Source organism: Astatotilapia calliptera, chromosome 15, assembly GCF_964374335.1.
Source record: "Astatotilapia calliptera chromosome 15, fAstCal68.1, whole genome shotgun sequence".
Taxonomy (NCBI): Eukaryota; Metazoa; Chordata; class Actinopteri; order Cichliformes; family Cichlidae; genus Astatotilapia; species Astatotilapia calliptera.
The window spans coordinates 3,588,733-3,611,229 of NC_137436.1; the positions used below are offsets into that span (position 1 = coordinate 3,588,733).

Genomic DNA, 22,497 nt, shown 5'->3' on the forward strand with positions numbered 1-22,497 from the left:
AAAATTTAAAAGTAATAACAAAATATAAAACTAGATCACTAAGAGTGGTTGAGTGGTTTGCACCATAACCTTGCATCTAGGAGCTCCTGGGCTGATGTGCCCTGCTTTTGGCCCCATGACAGCTGGGATACATTGAAAATAAAATTCTGGTCAAAATGCTTTAACTAATTTAATCACATGTAAATTATCCACATAATTTTATATAATGTAAAATGATAAATTAATCAAATCTGCTCAAAAGAGATTTACTTGATTGGTATACATTCAGCTTCTACAGCTCTTTAGTGTTTCGGGTTCTCTGTCCTGTGTTTGTCTTTTATGTTTGCGATTATTTTAGAGCACTTTGGTCAGCCCTGCTGTTTTTTATAGCACTTTATAAATAAAGTGGTATGGTTAGGTAAGCATTTGAATAAATCAAACCTTTTATTGTATATATTTCAGTTTCATTTTATTCAAAATGATTGTTTCATGTTTACTGAAGGTGAAAAATCATTTTTTGGGAGTTGGCAGCGCAACCCTAAACTGGTTAAGTGGTTAAGAAAATAGATACATTGTTGTTTAACAATGTATTAAATGAACTTGTAAATTAAATGTGACCAAAAAAGGACACTAGAAGGACATATTTGCACAGAGTTGGAACTTTCTGATACATTGCACCCATTGATTCTTTGTGGGCAAGTGCGCTGATCAAACTCCTTTCTGTGTCTTAAGTAATTTTATGTATATTTTTAACCCTGGAAAACCCGTGGGGTCAAATATGACCCCATGGTTTCCCTAGTAAACCAATGGGGTCGGATCTGACCCCATGGGTTCTCCAGGGTTAAATGAACCTTTTGAAAAACCTGGAGGTCCCACTGCAGCACACCAAAGTACCTATAGGGGTAACACTGGGTTAAAAGGTGTTTCCCACTTAAACACATTATAGCAATATTTGTGTTTTACAGCATCCAACAGCTGAATGGTGATAAAAAGGCATCATGTTGTTGACCGAGGCTCATCTCAGTACAGTTTTGTCTCAGTATGTGGCAGTACCTGCACAGCCATCATTTCACCTCTACATGCTAGAGGGAGGAACAGGCTATAGGCCCACAAGTGTGAGTGACAGGTTGTCCTGCAATGGAGAGACCCAACACTTTCACTGGTCCCACCACTCTGGCAAATGCTGACCTTTCACTTCCTGACGCAGCAGTTGTATTTAACACAGCCACGTGCCCCTGGCGACCTCACACACATGCACACAAAAGTGTACACAGACACAGAGTGGCAGCTTTGTGTTGGTTAAAAAGTACTTGTAAAACCTGAACACAGAGAGGGAAAGCAGCCTGTGTGCAGGCATACAGTTAAAATACAGCCTACTAGTGTCTGGGGAAGAACAAAACATGGCATTGCTGTCCAAATGCAGAACCTATTTCACAACGTTTTTATTTACCAACGAGTGAAGAGACACTAAAAAAAGAGTCCCACGAGACATCAACTTTTTCTTTTATTTCAAAATATTCTCCCAACAGGATGAAACTCAGAGAAGCCCAGAGGGTCCAAAGCCAATAGAGCCGTCTAGAACAGAAGCACCACTCATTATTGCTATGTCACTCTGCTGCAGGACAAGGTGTTCAGGGGAGAGAGAAAAAGAAAGAAAGAAAGAAAGGAAAGGGGGAGGAAACAAAGTCAAGCACAGAGACTCACAAACACATTCACTCCAGTATACACATACAAAAGGAGCTATGTGAAACACAGTGGTGGTGACTAAAAAGTAAGATTTTTAAAAAGCTGCAGATGTTCTCCATGGTGACTGTGGAACTGGTTTCTTGTGGCTCTGCAACCAAACTGTTGATATGCTCACCTTAGCCGTAAGGGGGTTACATCATGGTGTGACCATCATCCGATTGCAGGCAAAGTGCCAGTAAGTGATGTATTATAGAGAAGCATAACTACGAATGAAGGTAGAGCCGGTTTATAGATTTAAAAAAAGTCTTGTTTACAGCTCCTCTTGGGCAAAACAAAGAACATCTGCAGCTGTCTGATAAAACCACTTCATTCTGCCTTTCTGCTTCTAAGAGGCATACAGTATAGCAATACAGAATGCTGGGGGGAGGAGGAGAATGGAGCAAAAACAGGAGGTGGGGGAAGGAGTGTGAAGATACGGGAGGTGGGGCTGCTGGTTGTCCATCTCTACTATCACAAGTCTAAAAAAAATTCAGCATGGTACAAAATCGTCAGTAAAAAAAGATGCTTTGCTGCCATGGAGTCAGAGGGGGCGAGTCGATGGACGCGCCCGTGCCTTTACGCCTTCTCCTCGGTCGCCTCTTCTGCTGCTTCAGTTACCTGGAGGTGAAAAACACACATGCAGGTGTAGCCATTATTTACCCCAGGAGACGTAAGAGGGCCAATGAGGTACACGGAGGGGAAAACCCAACCAGTAAGTTGTGGTAACCAACCCTTCAAACAGTGTAGATCCAAACTTATTTTGCATAAAGATCACTTAATGTTTTGGTTTATTGTCTGTAGAGTAAAAGGCTTTCCAAATGAGTTATCTGGATGGTTTTGCTAACAACTACAGGGAGTTATAGGGATGCTTGTCTGTGTAGAAATTCTAGGCTTATAAATATTTTAAAAGTTGAGCTAATGTGTTTTTTCACATCTTTATTAGATAGTTTTCACTGAAGCAGGTAGGACATGCACCAAAGCGGCTCGGGTCAAAAGCAAACCTATTTCGATGCCGCTTTGGCCTGGCAGCCACCCCAACCACTGAGCTAAATTAGCACCTGATTTATTTCACTTTTGTCGTATTGTTTCCTCGTTTTCTGCTGGGGATGCCAATAACTAGTTTCTATTTTAGTCTTCTTGCATTTTGTCATACTGTCTGTAAACATTGAGTGTAACAAAGGATAAACATCAGGTCACATCTTGGGTGTGAGACTGCGCTAAGTCTGTAAAATAAAAGCTATATAAATGTCATATTTTTAAACTCTTACCTAGAAGTCTTGTTTGATTCTTTACATTCAGTCTAGCGCATGTCTTTTTTAGGTCTTTACCAGTCTATCAGCATAGACATTTATGACAACCAATAAATGAAAATTTAAAAAGTAAAGAACAGACGGCAGGAACACGGTTTGCCCAGCTATTAGCACTCTGCAACTGCCAAGTTGGCAACAAATGTTTGGAACCCCACAAACACAACAAACGGCAGAGTTGAGCAGAGTGTAAATGAGTAAATAAATAACTACAGATAAGGGGTGGGTGATATTTCCTCAAAATTTCAAGAAAATCTATAATTATGATACTTCTGACGATAGAGAAAAAACAATACTGAACTACATTTTATTGATGCTTGCAGACAGCTGCGTTTCTACATTTTCCATCCTTTGTATCCAATGAGAAGTTGGCACTGATGGCACACTTCCTAGTTTGAAGTATTTAAACAAGGTGCCTAAGTAGTTTCCTCACCGGACATTTTAAGTATAAAATAATTGCGTAACGCTTTACTTTAACAATAACTAAAAATAAATTACATAATAAAAATGTAAAATATTTTCTCTATTGCCTAGCTCCATCCAAAGTTGTCAAGATTCACCTGAACACACCAACAAGATATTTCTATGGGCATTCAGACTTTAAAGGGGTTTAAACACATCCACTTTGCAGCTTTGAACTTTTCATGACATCTCCCAACAAAGGTGCATATGAGTACACAAACTCACAAACTGCTCTATCCAGGCAGAACATCACCTTAAACCACATGGAGTATTTCTGGTAGGGTAGATGCATCTGAAGCTGACTGTTTCCTGCTGTGGTTTACATGTCAGAAAGAAGAACTGTCAGAAATATCCCAGCCTGATTCTTCCCATTGTTCATGTGTAAAAATGGCTTATGCTAAGCTAAGCCTGGCTTCATTTGTACTGTACAGACACACAGAGAAAGTGCGATATTTTTTTTTTTCATAAGGTAAAAGCAACCTATTTATCCAAATGTCAGGCTCTTTCTTTAATGGCTCAATTCATTTCCCCAACAAAACACCACATTTACTCACTTACTGCCAGCAGTGGCTGATTTCTATTTATGGACCTCTCAAACCTCCAGTAAATAAAAGCAGAACTATCAGTACTGCGATTCGACCGAAGTCAACCTTCAATAAGAAATTTACAAAGTCAGGCAGGTCGGTGTTCATGAGTTTCAAGGTAACATATGACCTCATTTGCCAATGAGGAGCTTCAAGCTGTTAGCTCAACTCATCACTCGTTTTTTTCAAGCTAAAATTTTGCAGCGGCACAATTATTTTATCTTACTTACTTTTTACATTCTCTCCTGACTTAGCAATAATTTTGTTGCGATCTCCTCTGAGAGCTAAGTTCAGCACAGCCAGGTTTTCTTTGTGTTAGTTGGTTTGACCAAACCTAACACCCTCAGAGGCAACAGGTACCACAATAGTGGTTAAGAACTTTTGTTGTTAACCCAGGCACATCAGACAAGTCAGTTGACTGAGCACCAATTATAAAACAGTGCAATGCAACACTGTACCAAACAAGACGACAGTGGTGCTGAGAAAAAGGATAATTTTGGGAATCTGTGATCATCACAAGCGCACAGAGCAGAAACATAATCATACCTGGCACTCTCGCTGTGCTGTTGTTGGTTAGAAACGTAACAACTGCGCATCACAGCTCTGATGTTTTTAAATGAATACTTTTAAACAAAGGTCAGGGTACAGTCTGTTCAGTCTGTGCCATAACCTAATGAAGAAGATATGAAAATCACTTTATATCAAAATCAAATTTACTGTATTCATCTAAAACTGTCAATAAACAACCTGCAAATGTACTGATTTGTTATAGTTTTGTATTTTGTATATTACTTTTTATTTTTATTTCATTATGATTTGTAATTTAGCTGAAGTTTCCAGAGTGCATTCTTTTTTTTTTTGTTTCAGTTGAGTTTTTAATGCTTTGTTTTAGTTTAATTTTTGTTAATTAAGTTGGAGTGTCTTAAATTTCTATTATTATTATTTTATGTTTTGACTCACAGTCTTGTGGACATCCAGTAAACATGTTCATCAAAGCCTCGTCAGGTGAGTTGTAATAATATTTTTGCTAAAGAAACAAATACTACATTTAAGAATATTTTCTCTATATTTTTTTGTTAGTTTTCCAACTTTACAAAATTTAGTTTTCATTAGTTTTAATTTTTGAATTTTTTTGGTCAACTAAAATGTTTTTTAACGTCTACATTAGTTTTAATTAGTTATAATCATTTTGGAAATGCAGTTGATCGGTTTTCTCACCTGGGTTCTAGTTGCAGCACAAAGAAGAATTAGCAGCAGGTTAGAGCCAAGCATAAAAACATTCATACATTTTATGCATCACCAGCTGAATGCATGCAAACTCCAGTGACACCGTGACGCCCAGTTTGGGCTGCTGAAGCTGAGCTTCATGGTGGTGTTAGTAAGATATTGCTCAACAGGTTGCATACAAAATATATTCGTCAAGCAGATATTTGTACTTAGAAGTGTACCGAAAATCTGAACGTAAAGCTTATGAGTTTAGAAAAAGCAAACACGGTAATGTTGCCGAGTAAAAAGAAAGTCACTAGTGACACAGAAAACTCTGCCTAAAAGCTAAACATAGCTCGGTAACCCGTTAATCTCACCTCCCACTACACCCCTCTGGTCAATAGTGGAGTCAGCTGTTCATGAACCAGAGCACATTTCACATTGCAGCTCTGTGAGCAGCAGCTAACCTTCCTGCTAATGGAAAAAGTTGTGTCAGACCCACTTCACTGCACACAGAGAGCAAGTGGGACATCCTTACTTCTTCATTGTGTTTCCCAAACACTCTAATAAACACAGCACTGCAAAGCACAGCGAGTAAATGTTTTCCCTGTTAACGCAGACGTGACTATTAGCAGCACGTTAGTGTCCAAGCACACATACCAAAGACCAGTTAGAGACACTCAACCATACCCTTAACTCTGACTGTCTCACTCTGTCCTCTCACTGACATCATGGAGGGAGCCGTGCTTCTGATGGAAGACACACTGACAGACGGACGAGACACATAGATCTGTGTGTGTGTGTTTATGTGTGAGGGTATATCCATGTGAGCAAAAACAGACGTGTGGCGTATTTGTTGTAATTAATGTTCGTTTGTACACAAATTGACAGGATAAGGAAATAAAGATTATTATTTTTAGAACTGAATATAATTTTCCTACATTTTATTTAAAAATTACATCATGTTTTTATTTTCCCCTCCTCATACCTCATTGGCCTTGGTGTCTCCATTCTGGGCAGGACCGTCTTCCTTCTTCCCCTTAGCGCCACCTTTCTTTGCCTTTGCCCCCTTATCATCTACCACCTTCTGCACAGAACAAGTGAGATTAACATAATGTGCATATAATGATAATTATAGTAACATTTTCTAAATCAGCATTGCAAAAGCTTCACAAGGGCAGCAAAGAGTCAATACACAGTGGTTACAGTTAAAAAAATCAAACTTGACTAAAACCAGGAAAGGACTTCTCTATTTTATATTGTATCTTAAAGGAAATAAGTGGTTCAGAAAATGACCTTTCCAGAGCTTTGGGGTGTTAATGCTCTATCCCCTTCCGGCTACAGCCAGGCCCCTGGAGGACACAAAGGATCTGCCCAAGGATCTCAAGGCAAGTACTAAGATGTCAGCTCAGAGCAAGGCCGTGAAGTAACCAATATAATCTTCCAGAATATACTGGGAGTTAATATAAATAAGGCTAAAGCTAGAGTGATGTGATTCTGTAAAAACTCAGTAACAGTACAGTAATGTACACAAGTCTTGAGCTACCCCCCATTTCTTTGTTTTCAAGTAAAAATAGCCTGAGTTATTGCATACATACTCATCACAGTTAAGCCTGCTTTCAGTTTGTGTTTTGTTTTTCCAATCCAGCAGCTTTGGACAGTCATATAAACTAATACTAAAAGGCAGCCAATTTCCTCAGATTTTTGCAAATTATTACAAATAATTTAGTGTGTGTTTGTGTGTGTGTAATCTGTTTCACCTTGACGACAGTTTTCTTGGGCTTGGCCTCAGGCTTGGGTGGAGCAGGTCTCTGAAAATTACAATAAATAAATAAATCCTGTCAGAACTAATTCATGGTTCAGAGTTTATGAAGACATGTTGCTCTTACCTATATTATCTAGAGTTATCTTTTCTCTTTACTCTTTGAAAGCAGTTTCAGCTACTTTGCTGTACAGAGTTATTCACTGAGATTAACCCAAAGCCTGCTGACTGAAATGTCTGCACTTGATCTTCCTGTAGCCCAAATATTGATAATGATTAAGTACTTGCACCATATTTCATAACCCATGGGCTTTCATCATATTCCCATGGGTTTTAAATATCAGATGTGGGCTGACCTAAGACCACTGTGCAATGATTTTATCAGATGGGAGCAAAGATTCTGGCCATTTTTTTAGGCTGCTGCGTGTGGACCATGTTACCCTGAAGCCACAAGCTACAGTAACGCTGCTGTGATGAAATGAAATCATGTGATTTATTCTCACAATATCTCTGTTTTGCTCAAGAAATGTCTGACACAGCACATGTGATCTAAAATAAAAAGGCTTGAATTAAGACAAACTGTGCTGAAGAGGGTCAATCCTGCTAGTAACAAATTGCCTAAAGATACAATTTAAAAAGTAAACCTACAGCTAAGAAATTGCTTGCTAGGGTGACTTAGAGTTGAAAATAAATGGATAAGAGGCACTTTAACTGTAGCTAAACCTCAGTCTACTTGGCGTTAGCTTGAATGAGGCACGCACAGCTTGTAGTGTAGACAAACCAACCTTGTGGCTACACAGACATGGTATCGCATGCCCTTTAAAAAAAAAAAAAAAAAAAAAAAGAACTTACACCATACATTTTTTTGGTGCAAGTAGTTAATTTGTACCTTTGGACAAGCCTAGGTAGCATAAAGACTGGTAGCCAGTCTTTATGCTAAGCTAAGCCAAGCTAACTGCTAGCATATCTAGCATACAGAAATGAGAGATGAAAGTGATAAAGATTTCCCATGAAACCCTTAGCAAGAATTACATAGGCTCAAAATGTCAAACTAATGTTTAAATCAAGGGTGTCAAACTTACAGAGAAGAACCAGCCCCTCAAAAGCTATTAAATGACTGCGTAAAGTGTGAAAGAGGCAGAGAATGCATTAATAACTCAGGTTTTTTTCTCTTTTTTCTTGGTGCTGAGAAACTTTTCAAAGCCAAAAAGTATGTCTAGATGTTGACAGGTTGCTTGAATCAGAAAGAATTAAATTGTGGCCTTTAACGATCAACTGCTATCTACAAATTGTGTTGCACATGTAATTAGAGGAGACTGACTACACATGCCAAAAAGAGATTTTGTTCAAATGAAAGAATTAAAGAGAATTCAGGCTGTTCTTCGCCAGTTTGATACCCATGATTTCAATAGCACATGCAAATAGACGGGGTAAAAAGACCCAGCACCGGTGGATTTAACATGCAAAGTACGCACACACAAACACAATGACTGCACAGCAGGGCTGCTAGACCACATAAAAATAACACTATATTTCAGATAACATTGTTTTAAAATGCCATTCACAATCAATAGCTTAATACAAATTAGGCATAACGTCATCAAGGAAAATACTTATTTTCATCCACATGATTACAGAATTTATAACACCACTGGTGGCAGTCATGCAGCCCTGAACATCAACATGTTGTGCAACATACAACACTGAGAATGGGCAAAGACAACAGAGAGTAGACATGCATACCAAGCCAGGAGCCAGTCCTCTGGGAGCACATTTATGGAGCTCTTTTAATTGGCGATTGCCTTGATGAAATCCATAAAGGTCGAGAGGACTTTACTCAGAGCCTTGGTAATGTGACATGTTTTAGCCCGGCGGGATGAGGGGTTGACACTGAGAGGAAAGAGTGGACAGTGACAGAGGTGAAGACAGAGAGAGGGGAGAGTGAAACTTACCGCTGACAATCTCTCTGACCTTCTGGTGGGCTACCGGAGCAACAAATGATCAACAAGAGAGAGATAGCGAGGGAGAGACAGTGACAGAGAGAGAGAGAAAGAGATATCAGTTGTACCTTTGCCAACTGCTCTCGAGACGATCTACTTGGTGACTGTTACACGTGTCCTAATCATTAACTCCTCATGTGAGTATTCTTTCACTCATACACACTCCACACAGCACGCGGAAACACTGCCACGCACACACACACAGCACACACACTCACAAAGCGTCTACCTGTTTTGTGACTTTGGGGGCCTCCTTGCCCTCAGGAGCCTCTGGGGACTACAGGAAATAAAATGAACATATAAAAAAAGTTCAAATTTAATTTTTCTCAAGCACAAGTGAATTATCTCTGTGAACCAAAACAGATTCCAGGATGTCTTAATGGAAATATCACTTACTACTCATGGTATAACACATCTGTAACAATAGCTGAAACAATTAGCATGTTTTTGATTACTTACAAAAAAATAATCCTCAGATATTATTTACATCATAATATTTGAGGATTTTATGATGGAGGAAGGTTTTTCTCATTCTGGCCGAATCACAAAAAGAATGTAATCACAATTAAATTTAATCCTTCTTAAGAAAAGGATTAAAATAATTTCCCCCAGAAATCAATGGTCTTTAAAAAAAAAATAAAACCACTGTTTAATGTTTCACATAATCAAAGCACAATTTCCATCACACGTGACCAAAATTCTCCACAGATGCAAATCACATTATGTGATGATGATATATGATGATGCCACAATCTCTCTGGTTAATTCCATTTTTTTAATGGAGGCATCTTGCTTACGTGCAAAAAAAAAAGAAAAAAAAAAGAATAATGGACCATAAACATCGATTCACTCGGGGGAGGGCGCTTATTAACTAACAACACGGGCGTCATTTGTTGCTCCTAATGGACACCGTATTTCCCGGCTCCAGGTAGGCAGAGACGGCGCACGAGAGAAGTGCGCCCACTCCCACCATGAAAAAAAAACCCGAAAAAAAAATATTGGTTTAGCTCGCAGGTTGACATTCACATTATTTGCATCATTTGCATGTGGCCGACCTCCGCCCCTAGAGGCCCCCCATTCTCTGTCCTCAAAGGCGAATCTGCGAGGACAATAGCCGTTTTTTTAGGTGACAGAAAAGCCAATTTCCATGTATGCGCTGATACAATGCACAGGAGCTTGTCGTGCAGTCCTGTTCAGATAAGAGCCACGGCCTCTTTTCACACAGCGGCGATTGTCCCTGATCCTTCCCCCCCTTTATTCCTTTCTCTTCATGGGGCTAAGGGCTCGTTCATTCTGCGTGGCGCCTGCCATATTCATCACCACCCGGAGAACCAAAATTAGACAGGGAGGTGGAGGGCTTTTATTTTATTTGTTTATTAAATATTACATATATCACGCATTATTAGGAATCTACAAGTCTTCTATATGAGTGAAATGCGCCCAGAAGAATGATCACAGCGCACGTCTCCAACAGGATTTACGCGTCCATCCATCCAGCGGCTCTAACATTCACCGGTGCGCACTGTGGACAGGGAAGTGGCAGGGGGGGGGAAACGACCACAAGAACGGCCATTGGGATGAACACGGGGATTTATAATGAAAAAAGCCCCAAAATGTCGCATATAAAATATCCGTTATTAATAAGTGGGTGTTTAACGCCTACGCGTGAAAGGCTGCAGTCGAAAAGACGTTTCCTCAAACTTTGGCATCACCTCACCTGCCTCGACGTCGCCACAAAATATTATTCCCATTTTTCCTCGATTGCATGAGCTCGAAAAAACTACAGTGAAGTGTGCTGCACGCAGGGACGACACTCACCTTTCTCTTCGGCATTTTATGCGTCAATAATTCTCCACCGAGCAAAATAAAGGTCAAAGCCAAAGGGCCAAGATAGGTGAATTTGAACTACCTCGAAATACGGGATCAATATCTAAGCACCTTCGATAATATGTTGATTATATGCACTCCCCCAAAACTTACACCGTCCGCAGCCATTGGGCAGAGAAGTCAAAATCCACTCCTGTGCTGACTCCCGATTGGATCGTCTCGTCTCTATGTAAATAAGAGGGTCGCGGGCATTGGCCGAAATTTACCAGAGTCTCCCAACGATTGGCTACGCGCTCTTTGTGCGCAGATCCCTCCCGGTGAATCTGGGTAATGTAGGATGGGATAGAGAGAATGTTGTAAATAAAATACAAAGGACCAGAAAAAATGGGGGCACAATGGCACAATGTCAGCCACAGGCGAGATCCAGAAAAGCTGGAAGGTACTGTGTCTTGTAGGGGTTTCCCTGCTACAGAGAACTAGAGAAATCATACACAACGTTTCTGCAAAAAGGTTGTCACATTCCCTTCAGGAACGTGATGGTCTGTAAAACGATGCAATGGGGGGGGGGGGGGGGGGGGGGGGGGTGTACTGTGTTAGATTTCAGCGTGTCAGACAGGGTTACGAATATTGTGCACAAGTGCTTTTTTTGCATTTGTATTTGCATCCTAGAAATAAAGTCAGAATTAAATCAAGTTGTAGATCACGAAACCAAATCTGTCATTCATGTGCACAGTACAATTTTTAACATAACATACCTTTGAATTTAATTACCTCTTGGGAAGTTTTAGGACCCCTGTAGTCAGGCAAGGATTCACTTGTAATCCCAGCTTTCCATCTGGTCAGCCTTGGTTGCCCCAAGTGAACTCAGATGACCCAAAACTGCCCTCCTGATAAGCCAAATTGCGCACTCATCATGACCCGAAGGACAAAATGAACCCAAGGTAGATATCTGTGCTTAGGTATAACAGTGTTACTGACAGTGGAGGCACCATCAAGAATACAACTGTGTTCAGAATTTCAATTTCATTTATATATTTATACATTTCTATAGCACCAAATCACAATGACAGTTTCCTTAAAATGCTTTATATTGTAAGATAAAGACTCCACAATAATACAGATAAATCCCCATAATAAGACGACCAAGCGCCTTGGTGACAGTGGGAAGGAAAAACCCCTTTTTAACAGGAAGAATCTCCTTTGCTTGATGGATGAATGGCCTTTATAAAAACTACACATTTTGTGCAACTACATGCAGATGATTTGAACAGAGAGAAAAACATTTTAAAAATTCTGTAGAAATTATTTATTAATTGTCATTAGACTTTTTTACTAGCGGTGGCTTATAATATATTTATTTATTCTAGGAGCCATGACACTTTGTTCTTTTGCCTGCTTTCTTCTTATGGACAAAATAAACCAGAATGACAAACACCTATCGCCTGGAATGAACGTCTTTTTGATTGCATGCATCACATCCTCTTAGTACATCAGCAAGTACTGGAAAAAAATGCCATTCACATTTTCTAAGAGGCCAAGGTGCTACCTTCAAGCAGCTCAAATAAAGAAGAAAAAACATTTCGTTCAGCCATCCAGTCAAAGAAGTCAACCAAATACTCAGGATAGAAGGTGTCAATTCATTTCTTTTCGCTAACTTTCTGTTTCTACTCCAAATCTGAGCTAAATCTCGTGATGTTCTAAATTACACCGCTACAAGGAGTTTAATTTTCTATTAAAGCTTTAAAACAGGTGTTTAACTGTTTAGTGCTCCCATGAGTAGGTATAGTCAATTTTGAACTTAACTTGAACTAACAATAAACATCCAGAACTTACAAAGCAACTGTTTTCAGCATATTCTACAATATACAAATGCACATATTGCACTGTTTTGACACACAATAGCCATAAAAAAAACTGCACAGAAATCAACAAAAGGCACATTCTTGTTCAACATAACAACAGACAGAGAAACGCACAGAGAAACCAGTTTTACAATAGGCAGCGCTTTCCTGCCCTAAACAAGCCAACAAACAAAACCCCTGATTTCCACACAGGTATGAACGCACAACCGCTGTAGAAGCCAACTAACCCAGAACCAGCTTGATGGGAGCTGCAGTGTTCCCACATAGATTGACACAGTCAGCTCAATGGAAGAAAAGAAAATCACAATGGGGCGCATCTACAAGCTTATATATACAGACAGAGAGTTTTAAAAAAAAATCAAGGAAAAACCTGAACCCACAAGGCCACGGGGTGAAAGATGACACAAGTGTGAAAACTGTCTGAATCATCAATATGCTGCACAAGCTTGTACAGGCACCATTTGAACTGTTTCCAATAATCTGCCACTGATGTGAACACAAAAGATGCAAAGCAAATACATTGCCTAAAAGGTTAAATTAATAGAATGGAACCATATCTGTGTAAGTTAACGTAAAGAGAGAGAGTTGTGTTCACAGCAGGCCAGTGAGATTTTGCAAATTTTGTGTTTGGTTGACTTCAGCCAATACAAAATAGTTTAGGTTTTAAAGTTTACCGTGTTTAATGAGTTTCACTTCTGCTTAAATATCCAGTCAGTGGGGCAAACATGGTTACTTTGTTTCTCTTTTTTATTCATTGAATCACTGATTTCTTATCGCCTTACTTCCTGGTGAATTCTTTCACCTCTGCTGGTCAAAATGAATCTATGTTCCACACCGAACTTTTGAAAATGCCCTATATACACTAAATCATGCATATCATGGATGTTTTCTCCAGGTACTCCAGCTTCCTCGCAAAGACAGCCTAGAGACCTGTCCATGTTGTATCCTCCCTTTGACACTATGACAGCTGTGATAGGCTCCAGACCCCTGTGCCCCTGAATTGGGTAAATGGAACAAAATGGATAGATAGGCTGTATTAAAAGGAAAGATTAGGCCTTTAGAGCATGCTAACATCTCTATAAGGCTGTTCAAAGAGATGAACAACTTATTAATGAATCAGGCTAAGTGCCTATAGTCTGATAAAATAATGCTCACATGTTTAACAAATATAATGTTTATTCATAGTCTGTATCTAAAAGATGGAAATTGAAAACATGGCGTCACCCGTTGGTCTGAAAGTCTTGCTTTGTAAATCTGAAGCTGAGCATTTTGATATCGCCATCCCACCTTTTTTGAAAACAGACATTGTGAGTGAGGCGTTGATCTAACTGACAAACTGAGGACAGCTCACGTTTATAAGTTAGCGACATGCAATAAAAGCCTAACAGCCCCAGTTTGTCAGCCCTTCTTGTAATGATGGAGAGATAATGTACAAAACCAACATGATTGTTTTATTTCATAAGACTTTAAGCTTGAAACTGGGAACATAAACTTATTGCAAAATGTTTAACCGAGGTCATGGTTTATGGCAGCACAGGGTCATTTGCCATAAGTACAGCGCCTCTGGGTGACATAATGAACACTCAAAAGTTGGTATAGACATTAAACACAAGTGATATTAGTATTGCTCTGATAAATTTAAATCAAGCAGAACCAAGCTCATTCCTTTTAAGCTATATTAAGTCATAATAGAGGACATGTTCAGCCTGATCTTTAGTTTGTTTGATGGGGGTGGAACAGTGGTTAACATTGTTTTCTCATAGCAAGAAGGCTTGAATGGCTTGAAAGGCTTAGTTCCCTGCTGGGGCCTTTCTGTGTGAAGTTTGCGTGTTCTTCCTGTGCCTGCGTGGGCTCCCTCCAGGTACTGTAGCTTCCTCACATAGTCCAAACTGGCCATAGGTGTGAATGTGGGCAGAAAAGATTGTATGTTTCTCCATTAGCCCTGTGATGGCTCCAGGGGTCTAGATATTAAGACTGTTTGTCATTGTGACCGTAACATCTTTGTCTGCGCTCGCTGATAAAATATCTAAGATCTACAGCTGGATGACAAGTTAAAGTATAAATCAGCACAAATATTTAACCTCATATGGAACCATTGTCCTTTCTTTTCCTGCAATTTGTCCCCTGCGTTTCCTCCTGCTTCAGCCCACTTTGAATGAGAACTAGAAAAGAAGGAGAATCCACGCCTGCACAGGGAAAACATGCAAACTCCCCACAGAAAGGCCTCGGCTTTTCCAAGAGCTGTCTTGCTGTGAGCAGCCGTGTAAACAACTTCCCCACTATACCACCCCTGGGAACATTAGACAACAAAAGCTGAACTTTATGTACCCATGAAGCTTTTAATCATCCCACATGATGATAAAAGAAAAAAAAGGAAGTCTTCCACTTTTTCTTAAATTCCAGTTTCTTTGGGCTGTGCTCAGGGCTAAATATCAAATTATGCTTGGTCAGTTAAGAAGGTCAGTGTGTTCCTTTTATACAAATAAAGCACAGTTTATCAAATTAATACAATATGGGTTAACGTTATCCCCCACACTCTGACAGATTAAACACACCGTGTCTGTGTCTGATTAAAATTTGGGTTTCCATATTCATTGTACTACTCCAAATGAGAAGGGAAATCGAATGACTCGCTGAAGCAGTACACATCAGTAAAAGAGCCGAGGCTGCCTCTGCAGACACGGAAGTGCTCGTCAGCAAGTCAGAAATAGTCTCGCTCTCACCACGCAGTGACATTATTGAGATGCCATATTTCGTTGTAGAGAATGTGAAGAAAGCCAGACCCAGGCCCAAATACACCCGCATGTAGGCAGGACGTGACTGACACCTTGTGGACAATCTTTTGCATGATTATTATAGATGAATACTGAATTACAGAGGATTGAAAGTCATTTTAATATGTGCACCGCATACAAGCCCAATTCCATCCACTGAAACCTTTTTCTAATAATCTCTGTAATAATAGCAAATAAAACTCTTCATATTTCTTTTTCCCACTTTCTTCTTCTGCAAGGAAATTTAATAAGCACATTCTGAAAAAATTCACAATTAATAAGCTATCTGCTTTTTAAAATGATGACCATGAACCTAAGATCTCATATCTGATATGTGTCACGGACTCTAGTGTAAGTCCAAGGACAGCAACACAGACTCCTTACGCTTAAACTGTAACACATGAAGCCATAAAGAAAACAGAAAACGCAATGAAAGCTGAACATGAAGCACTTTCATTAATTCATACAAAATTTGCAGTAAATAAAAAATAAAACAAAATAAAATAAAAAGGTGTTATATGGCAGTATGGCATGCCAGGGTGCCTGTCAGGTAGAGAGGCTCTAAGATCGATGAAGATTCAGATCTCAGACTCTCAGATGAAAGTAAAACTCACTGCTGCTCACAGATGCTTCATCTCTGTTCATGTTTCACATTTTGCAAAGCCCTCCAGTGGGTCGAATTGGATCCTTTGTTCAGCCAGGTCTGGCTCCCTGGCCTTATGTTTAACATCTCTGCCCTATTTCAAGTTTCAGCATTAGTATATTATTCAAGGAAACTGCTGAGGGGTTTAAAGCAGCAATACATTTTAATATAACTATTTCTAACGCAGCGTTTTATTATTTATGTGACACATTTAAACGTTCTCTTTTTTGCTCTTAAAACGAGACAAACTTAACCCCTCTGACACCCAGATGTCTATTTATAAAGCTGGATCACCCTCCCACCCATCACTCTTACCGGTCCGGCATTACGTCATTGGGACACACAGTTTGTGTGCACACTGGGAAATTTGAGGCGAATCATGCGTCTGCAGGAAACACCGGTCAGACTGCCTTTTGTCTGCATATGATCCGCTTTTGGTTTATAGCCTCTAAACACATAAAAGCAGCAGAGGGGCAAAAACACACAGCAGGCTGATAGGCGGGACTTCCTCCTGGCATAACTCAGCTAGTCGGGCTGTTTATCTCGTCGTGCAGCGCAGGGATCGAGCCAGTGCAGGATCTGATAACAAGGTAAGCCCGTTGACAGCAGCGGGGTTTGGCGTGTTTCTCAGTTTGTGCATGTAGTCTGCCTCGTTGTCGCTCCATCCGCTGCACTCGTGTAAATTGCACTCGTTGCTGTGCGTGGTTATTGTTGCAATCAGAACTGCGCGTTTTTTTTAGCTGTTAGCAATGCAGCACAAAGGCTAAAACACGGGATCTGTTATAATGTAGCGGACTGTCGGGAGGTTCACTTTAATTCGTCTGGATGTGAGTGTCTCTCTGATGTGTCGCCGTTGTGATATCCTCAGCTCGCCACATTTCCAATGACATCTTTGCTGTCATGAACTGAAATGTCTAAATGTCGTTTTTATTATTATTTTATCATTTACGTTGTTATTTAAATCAATTTTCTCAATTAATTTCTGCATTGTTTTCATAACCAGCTTAGTGTAATGTATACATATATTTTTTATAATTTGTTTAATTAAGCCATTAGTTTTATTATTATTAATTAGGGATGCAAGTTCCAAGGAGGCATTTTCAGCTGTTTGTTTGATTCGGCCAAAAGTTCAAAACCCAGAGATCTGTTATTATGTAGAACAGCCCTCACATGTGCAAATGTGTGTTTCTTTTGCGTGATTGATTTCCTAACTTTACTCTACTAATATTTTAATATATAAATCTGGGTAATCAGTAAATGTTGCCTTTGCATTCGTAAACTTTACGGGGCTCAGCCCCTTAAGGGTTAGGGTAATTATCATAATGTCATGCATAGAGTGCGTTGCAGTTAATATTAATGTCACCGTTCAACCCATGTTCATTGACATGAATCCTGTTAAATGCTGATATTTATATCAATTAATATGTTCTATTTAGAATGTGAAATTGTGGACAAAGCAGAAGTTACCTCAGCTTTGTAACTTTTCTTGACTTGCCTTCATGTCCACTCTAACCTGTTTTATTTTGCTCTCTGCTGTCTTCATCCAACGCTTTCTCCTTCTCACCTTCCCCATCCACCTCTCAGTCTTTGTGTTGTCACCAAAAAGTAAATGGAACAGTGAAGCTGAATTTATCATCCAATAAAAAGCTGATTTACGTCACGTTACAACAATATTCTAATTAAATACTTGCTGCCACTGGCTGTTGACAGTCAACACTCTTCTGACGAGCTCTCTGGAGCTCTGCTGTACTGTAAACAAACAATGAGACTCAATTCAACCAGAACAGGAAACTAATAAAGCAGATCAGCTACGTGGTTGGCAAATAGCGGCTTATTGCTTAGAAAGCTGAAATTAGTTAATAAATCAGGTGGTCTAGCCTCCAGTAGCTAATGTTTTTGATGCTGTTTAGAGAAGAAATATGCATAGGCAAACAATTTTCACATCACAGCAGTGACCCTTCATTACTGGAACAATTTGAACTTTCCCTTGTTAATGTTTCATTTGCATATGAAATTACATCTTTGCCTTCTTTCAGCTGCAGCAACGCAAAATCTTAATTGTTAACAAAAAGCGACGCTGCAGCACCTCTGTGTGCGAACACTGGGCATTTAAACTGTTTTTAATGGTCACCTGTACTGTCTCCAATAGACAAGTTGAGAGGAAAAAATAAAATGCATACAGTCATTAAGGAAGGTAAAATGATGCCCTCAATGTTTTTGAACATTTTCACAAACTAGCTCACAGCTTCTTGTAAAAAAACAAATGTCTGTGTAGGCTTGTATCAGAAAACCTATAATGGAATATGGATATGTCTGTGATTGGTTAGTATCCAATCTAATCTGTCAGGCTTTAGTTGAAACCACACGTAGTTCCTCCAAAACTAGATTAGCAGACGGTACTTTTATATTGATGAGGAAGTGCACTAGATGAATAAAACAGTAAGTGCAGCTGATCAGATAATGTTGGAAGTTGGGTCTGCATTATCATACGATTTTCTAACTTTGTATGGATTAAATAATTTATCTATGATTTCAGTAAAAACCATAGATAATCATAGATTAATAACAGGTTATAGACTTAGAGGGGTTAAATGCTGGCTGTAGTCATTAATGTGTTGTTTTTTCGTAGGCTGTTTCGTCAGACTGCACACTATGCTCTGCTACTTGTTGCGAAGAGGCCACAGTCCTCTGCTCTGCCTCTGGGCCCTGCTTCTGCCTCTGGCATCCCTCGATCGCCCAAGCCACCGTGGAAGTAGGGACTACCTTGTAACGGAGCGGCCCAAGCTGCTGCTCGTGTCCTTTGACGGCTTCCGTTGGGACTACATTGACCGTGTTCCAACGCCTAACTTCCGCAGCATCATGGACACAGGGGTGAAAGTGGAGTTTGTGGAGAATGCTTACATCACCAAAACCTTCACTAATCATTACAGCTTAGTGACGGGGCTTTATGCCGAGACGCATGGCATTGTGGCTAATGAGATGTACGACCCTGTTCTGAACCGGTCCTTCTCCATGGAGACGGACAGTGTTTATGATTCACGGTGGTGGGAGGAGGCTGTGCCCATCTGGGTGACCATCCAGAAAGCTGGAGGACGGAGCGGGGCAGCGATGTGGCCCGGGTCTGATGTCAAAATCCACAACATGTACCCTACTCAGTACCTCCCCTACAACGCCTCAGTCTCCTTTGAAACCAGAGTGGAACGGATTATTGAGTGGTTCTCTGCACCAGAAGCTGAGGCGGTGGACTTTGGAGTTCTGTACTGGGAGGAGCCTGACGAGAGCGGGCACAACCTTGGACCTCAGAGTTCCTTAATGGACGTAGTCATCGCGTGGATTGATGAGAAGCTCGGCTTCCTTATAAACAAGCTAAAGGAGGCAGGGTTGTATGACAGAGTGAACCTCATAGTGACCAGTGACCATGGGATGGCTCAGCTTTCTCCTGAGAAGATCATAGAACTGGATGAGTACGTGAGCAGAGACCTGTACACCTGGGTGGATAAGAGTCCAGTGGTGGGAATCCTGCCCAACGAAGGTATAAACCGTAATGTTTTTGGAAATTCATTCACTTTCCTCTTCACCACCATCATGCTTGTATATTAAATATGAAGCTGCAGCTGTAAATGAACTTTATCTGGCCAAAAAAGGGAAAGTGGATGTGCAGGACTGACCTAAACATTATCAGTTTAGTTAACAGTTCATACCACAGACAATCCTCCATGATGACCAAGGTTTACATCACAAACTTAATTTTTATTAAATTTGATCCAAAACCAGTGACTGAGCCATTTTCCCCCATAGACTTCTACAGTCGCCATTTCTGCACTTGCTCAATTTTTCTGACCTAGAAACTATAGTCATCTTATATTCATCCTGTCTGTAACTGTAGGGTATGTCCATCTTTTATATACAGTTGCTGCTTTTCAGTTAATCTCTAAAGTATTGAACTTTTGTTCCTCATGAGCCGCCGTTCATAAATCAGAATTTGCAGCCTCTATAAAGATTTTCTGCTACCGCTCGTTATGTGTCCTTCAGGGAAACTCGACGAGGTGTATAATCTGCTGGTGGATGCAAACCCGAACATGGTGGTGTACAAGAAGGAGGAGATTCCCCAGCACTACCATTATCAGCACAACACAAGGATCATGCCCATCGTCATAGAGGCCAAAGAAGGCTGGACCATCATGCAGAACAGGACCGGACCCTTCATGCGTACGTTTTCGCACATCACAAAGCTCTGCTGAGTCGTTACTGTGCACATTAAACAGGTTTTGTCAGTTTGTTTTAGCAGCAGCCTTTTTTCTGCTCTAATAATAGCTTCACAGAAGGTTTATTTCAGTCACTGAACCAGCGCTTGGTTTAGAGCAGCTGTAATTAACAAAGAAAGCTGGATATGCTTTCCCTTAGGACCAGCAAGAGTGTGTTTGAGTTAAAAAGTGTGTGTGTGTGTGTGTGTGTGTGTATGGATGGGTTTGGAGGCTTTTATTGCATTAACTCTAAGTGCAATCATTTTTTCCTAATACAAAACCTACTGAGCATCACCTCCTCAGATTAGAGCGTTCAGACCCATGTGTCATGGAGGCAGAGTGTCTTTTCACCAGCTAATGTCACTGCTTAATTCCTCCTCGCTGCTTGAAGGCTTGTTAATGAGTGAAATGACCAGGTGGAGCCTGCGGTTGGAAAGAAAACTAGCAGACTTTCAGTCTTCAGGGACAAAGCGATGTGAGACTGCTTAGATACACATGTGTGTATTATGATGCTTTCCTGCTATAACAAAGTTTTTGAGAGGGAGCGATATGCATTCATGACTAAAACATGTCTCTTCCCGTGCAGCAGTGGCCCCTTCTGTTTCTCAGTGCATCACAGAGCGCTGCGGAGTAATGCAATACAAATAACACTGCAGCTCCACAAACCCAGTCATTCTTCTTTGTTTACATCAATTGAAAGAAAATGTGCTCTGCGTTTCTTGGTATTCCATTATATGTCTGTCTCTATTTATTTGGCATTTGCCTTTATTAGATACTGCAGCGGGAGACATTTTATACATCCATATTTAGTTGCTAGCAGCATTCCGCCGGCTGATTGCTGCACTTCTGTGCTCATTCCTTGCGACATCGATCAGTGGAATGGGATTACAGCACTGGTAGAATTGCTGATGTTCTTGCATGCGCGCGCACGTGTGTGTAGTTGTGCATGTTTACAAAACAAAAATATAGAGGAAAGAAATGTCGACCAGGCAACGTTGGGGATCGGAAATCTCCGCGGGGTATCTTTAAGGTAAGATTTATGGCAGACCCTGGACCTGCTCGAATGGCCGTTAAACCCTCTGAAGCTGCCGTCGCAGCAGCGCTGATAGAGTGTATTGATTTTTACTCACAGCGCGCTGAGAGAATCACGTCAGATCTTCTGGATGTAATAGCACTGATAAATTTGAGGAGCGGCTGTTAGCCTGTCTAAGCTTTCATGTAAGGTCTTTGTGTTTTGTGATTTCATTTTCAGTTTTTGTTTGGGCTGCGCTGTGATTGATTTAGCCTTATCCCGTCTGCTGAGGCAAGTCGTTTTGGCAGTAAATCATCAGGTAGAGCTGCGGCGCCAGGTCCCATAAATCTGGAAACAAAACGAGCGGTCTTTGATTTATGGGATGTGAAAACCAGATATAGATGTATAAAAGGTCTATTAGCAACAGAATAATAATTTACATCAAAGATTTCCACCTTCTTATGCAAATGTTTTTGTCTTTTTTTTCATCTCCAGTGGGAAACCATGGCTATAACAACAGCTTACGTAGCATGCAGCCTGTGTTCGTGGCTCGTGGGCCGGCCTTTCGTGAGAATTACGTCAAATCCTCCATGCGCTCCGTTGACCTTTACCCTCTCATGTGCCACATCCTGTCCATCCGCCCTATGCCGAGCAACGGCTCCCTCTCGAATGTTCAGGACCTCCTGTCCATAGAGCCCACTGTGACCACGCCGGTCCCGCCTCACCCTCCCGTTCCCCCTCCGGGCACCGGGTACTCCTGCGCCCCCATCGTGGGCTCGTTCCTCGGTGTGGTTTTGGTGCTGGGCTTCCTAGTGGTCTACGTCATACTAGTGACACTCAAACAGCGGCCCTCGAGAAAACACAGGAGCTGGGAGATGTCGCAGCCTTTACTGCAAGAGGATTTGCACCTGTAGCTTGAGAGTGGAAAGAGAGGCAGACGTAAAAGAAGAGGAGGTATTCCTCCTCCCAAGGTACTCCCACATCCAGAAGCATCCCCTGAATGCCTCCCTTACATCACTAAATGCCGTTGTGCTGCTCTTGTTATTCACTGAAGATCAAGGAAATGTACCCTCCCACTCGTGCGTAGGGGTACGTCTGGTGTAAGGGAAA

General features: G+C 40.7%; 2 protein-coding genes across 15 annotated transcripts; one reads left to right on the forward strand and one right to left on the reverse strand.

The window, feature by feature from the left end:
- Positions 1–1,465: 1,465 nt before the first annotated feature.
- Positions 1,466–16,589, reverse strand: hmgn3 (high mobility group nucleosomal binding domain 3). Of its 13 annotated transcripts, XM_026193969.2 has the most exons (8): positions 16,447–16,589; positions 11,006–11,175; positions 9,255–9,302; positions 8,978–9,007; positions 7,024–7,074; positions 6,252–6,350; positions 5,954–6,053; positions 1,466–2,322 (listed from the first exon to the last, which is right to left on the reverse strand). In XM_026193969.2, the coding sequence occupies exons 2-8, from the start codon at positions 11,018–11,020 to the stop codon at positions 2,315–2,317; spliced, it is 351 nt and encodes a 116-aa protein (XP_026049754.1). In that variant the 5' UTR covers positions 11,021–11,175; positions 16,447–16,589; the 3' UTR covers positions 1,466–2,314. The 13 variants fall into 13 exon arrangements, with proteins under 13 accessions (XP_026049754.1, XP_080145541.1, XP_080145538.1 ...); XM_080289415.1 differs by lacking the exon at positions 5,954–6,053; XM_080289412.1 differs by lacking the exon at positions 16,447–16,589 and having other exon boundaries at positions 6,252–6,347.
- On the forward strand, positions 16,503–22,462 carry enpp5 (ectonucleotide pyrophosphatase/phosphodiesterase 5). Of its 2 annotated transcripts, none has more exons than XM_026193962.2 (4): positions 16,503–16,721; positions 18,761–19,663; positions 20,164–20,340; positions 21,883–22,462. In XM_026193962.2, exons 2-4 carry the CDS (start codon positions 18,784–18,786, stop codon positions 22,299–22,301), a joined length of 1,476 nt encoding a protein of 491 aa, XP_026049747.1. In that variant the 5' UTR covers positions 16,503–16,721; positions 18,761–18,783; the 3' UTR covers positions 22,302–22,462. The 2 variants fall into 2 exon arrangements, with proteins under 2 accessions (XP_026049747.1, XP_026049748.1); XM_026193963.2 differs by lacking the exon at positions 16,503–16,721 and adding an exon at positions 16,766–16,958 and having other exon boundaries at positions 21,883–22,442.
- Positions 22,463–22,497: the final 35 nt, after the last annotated feature.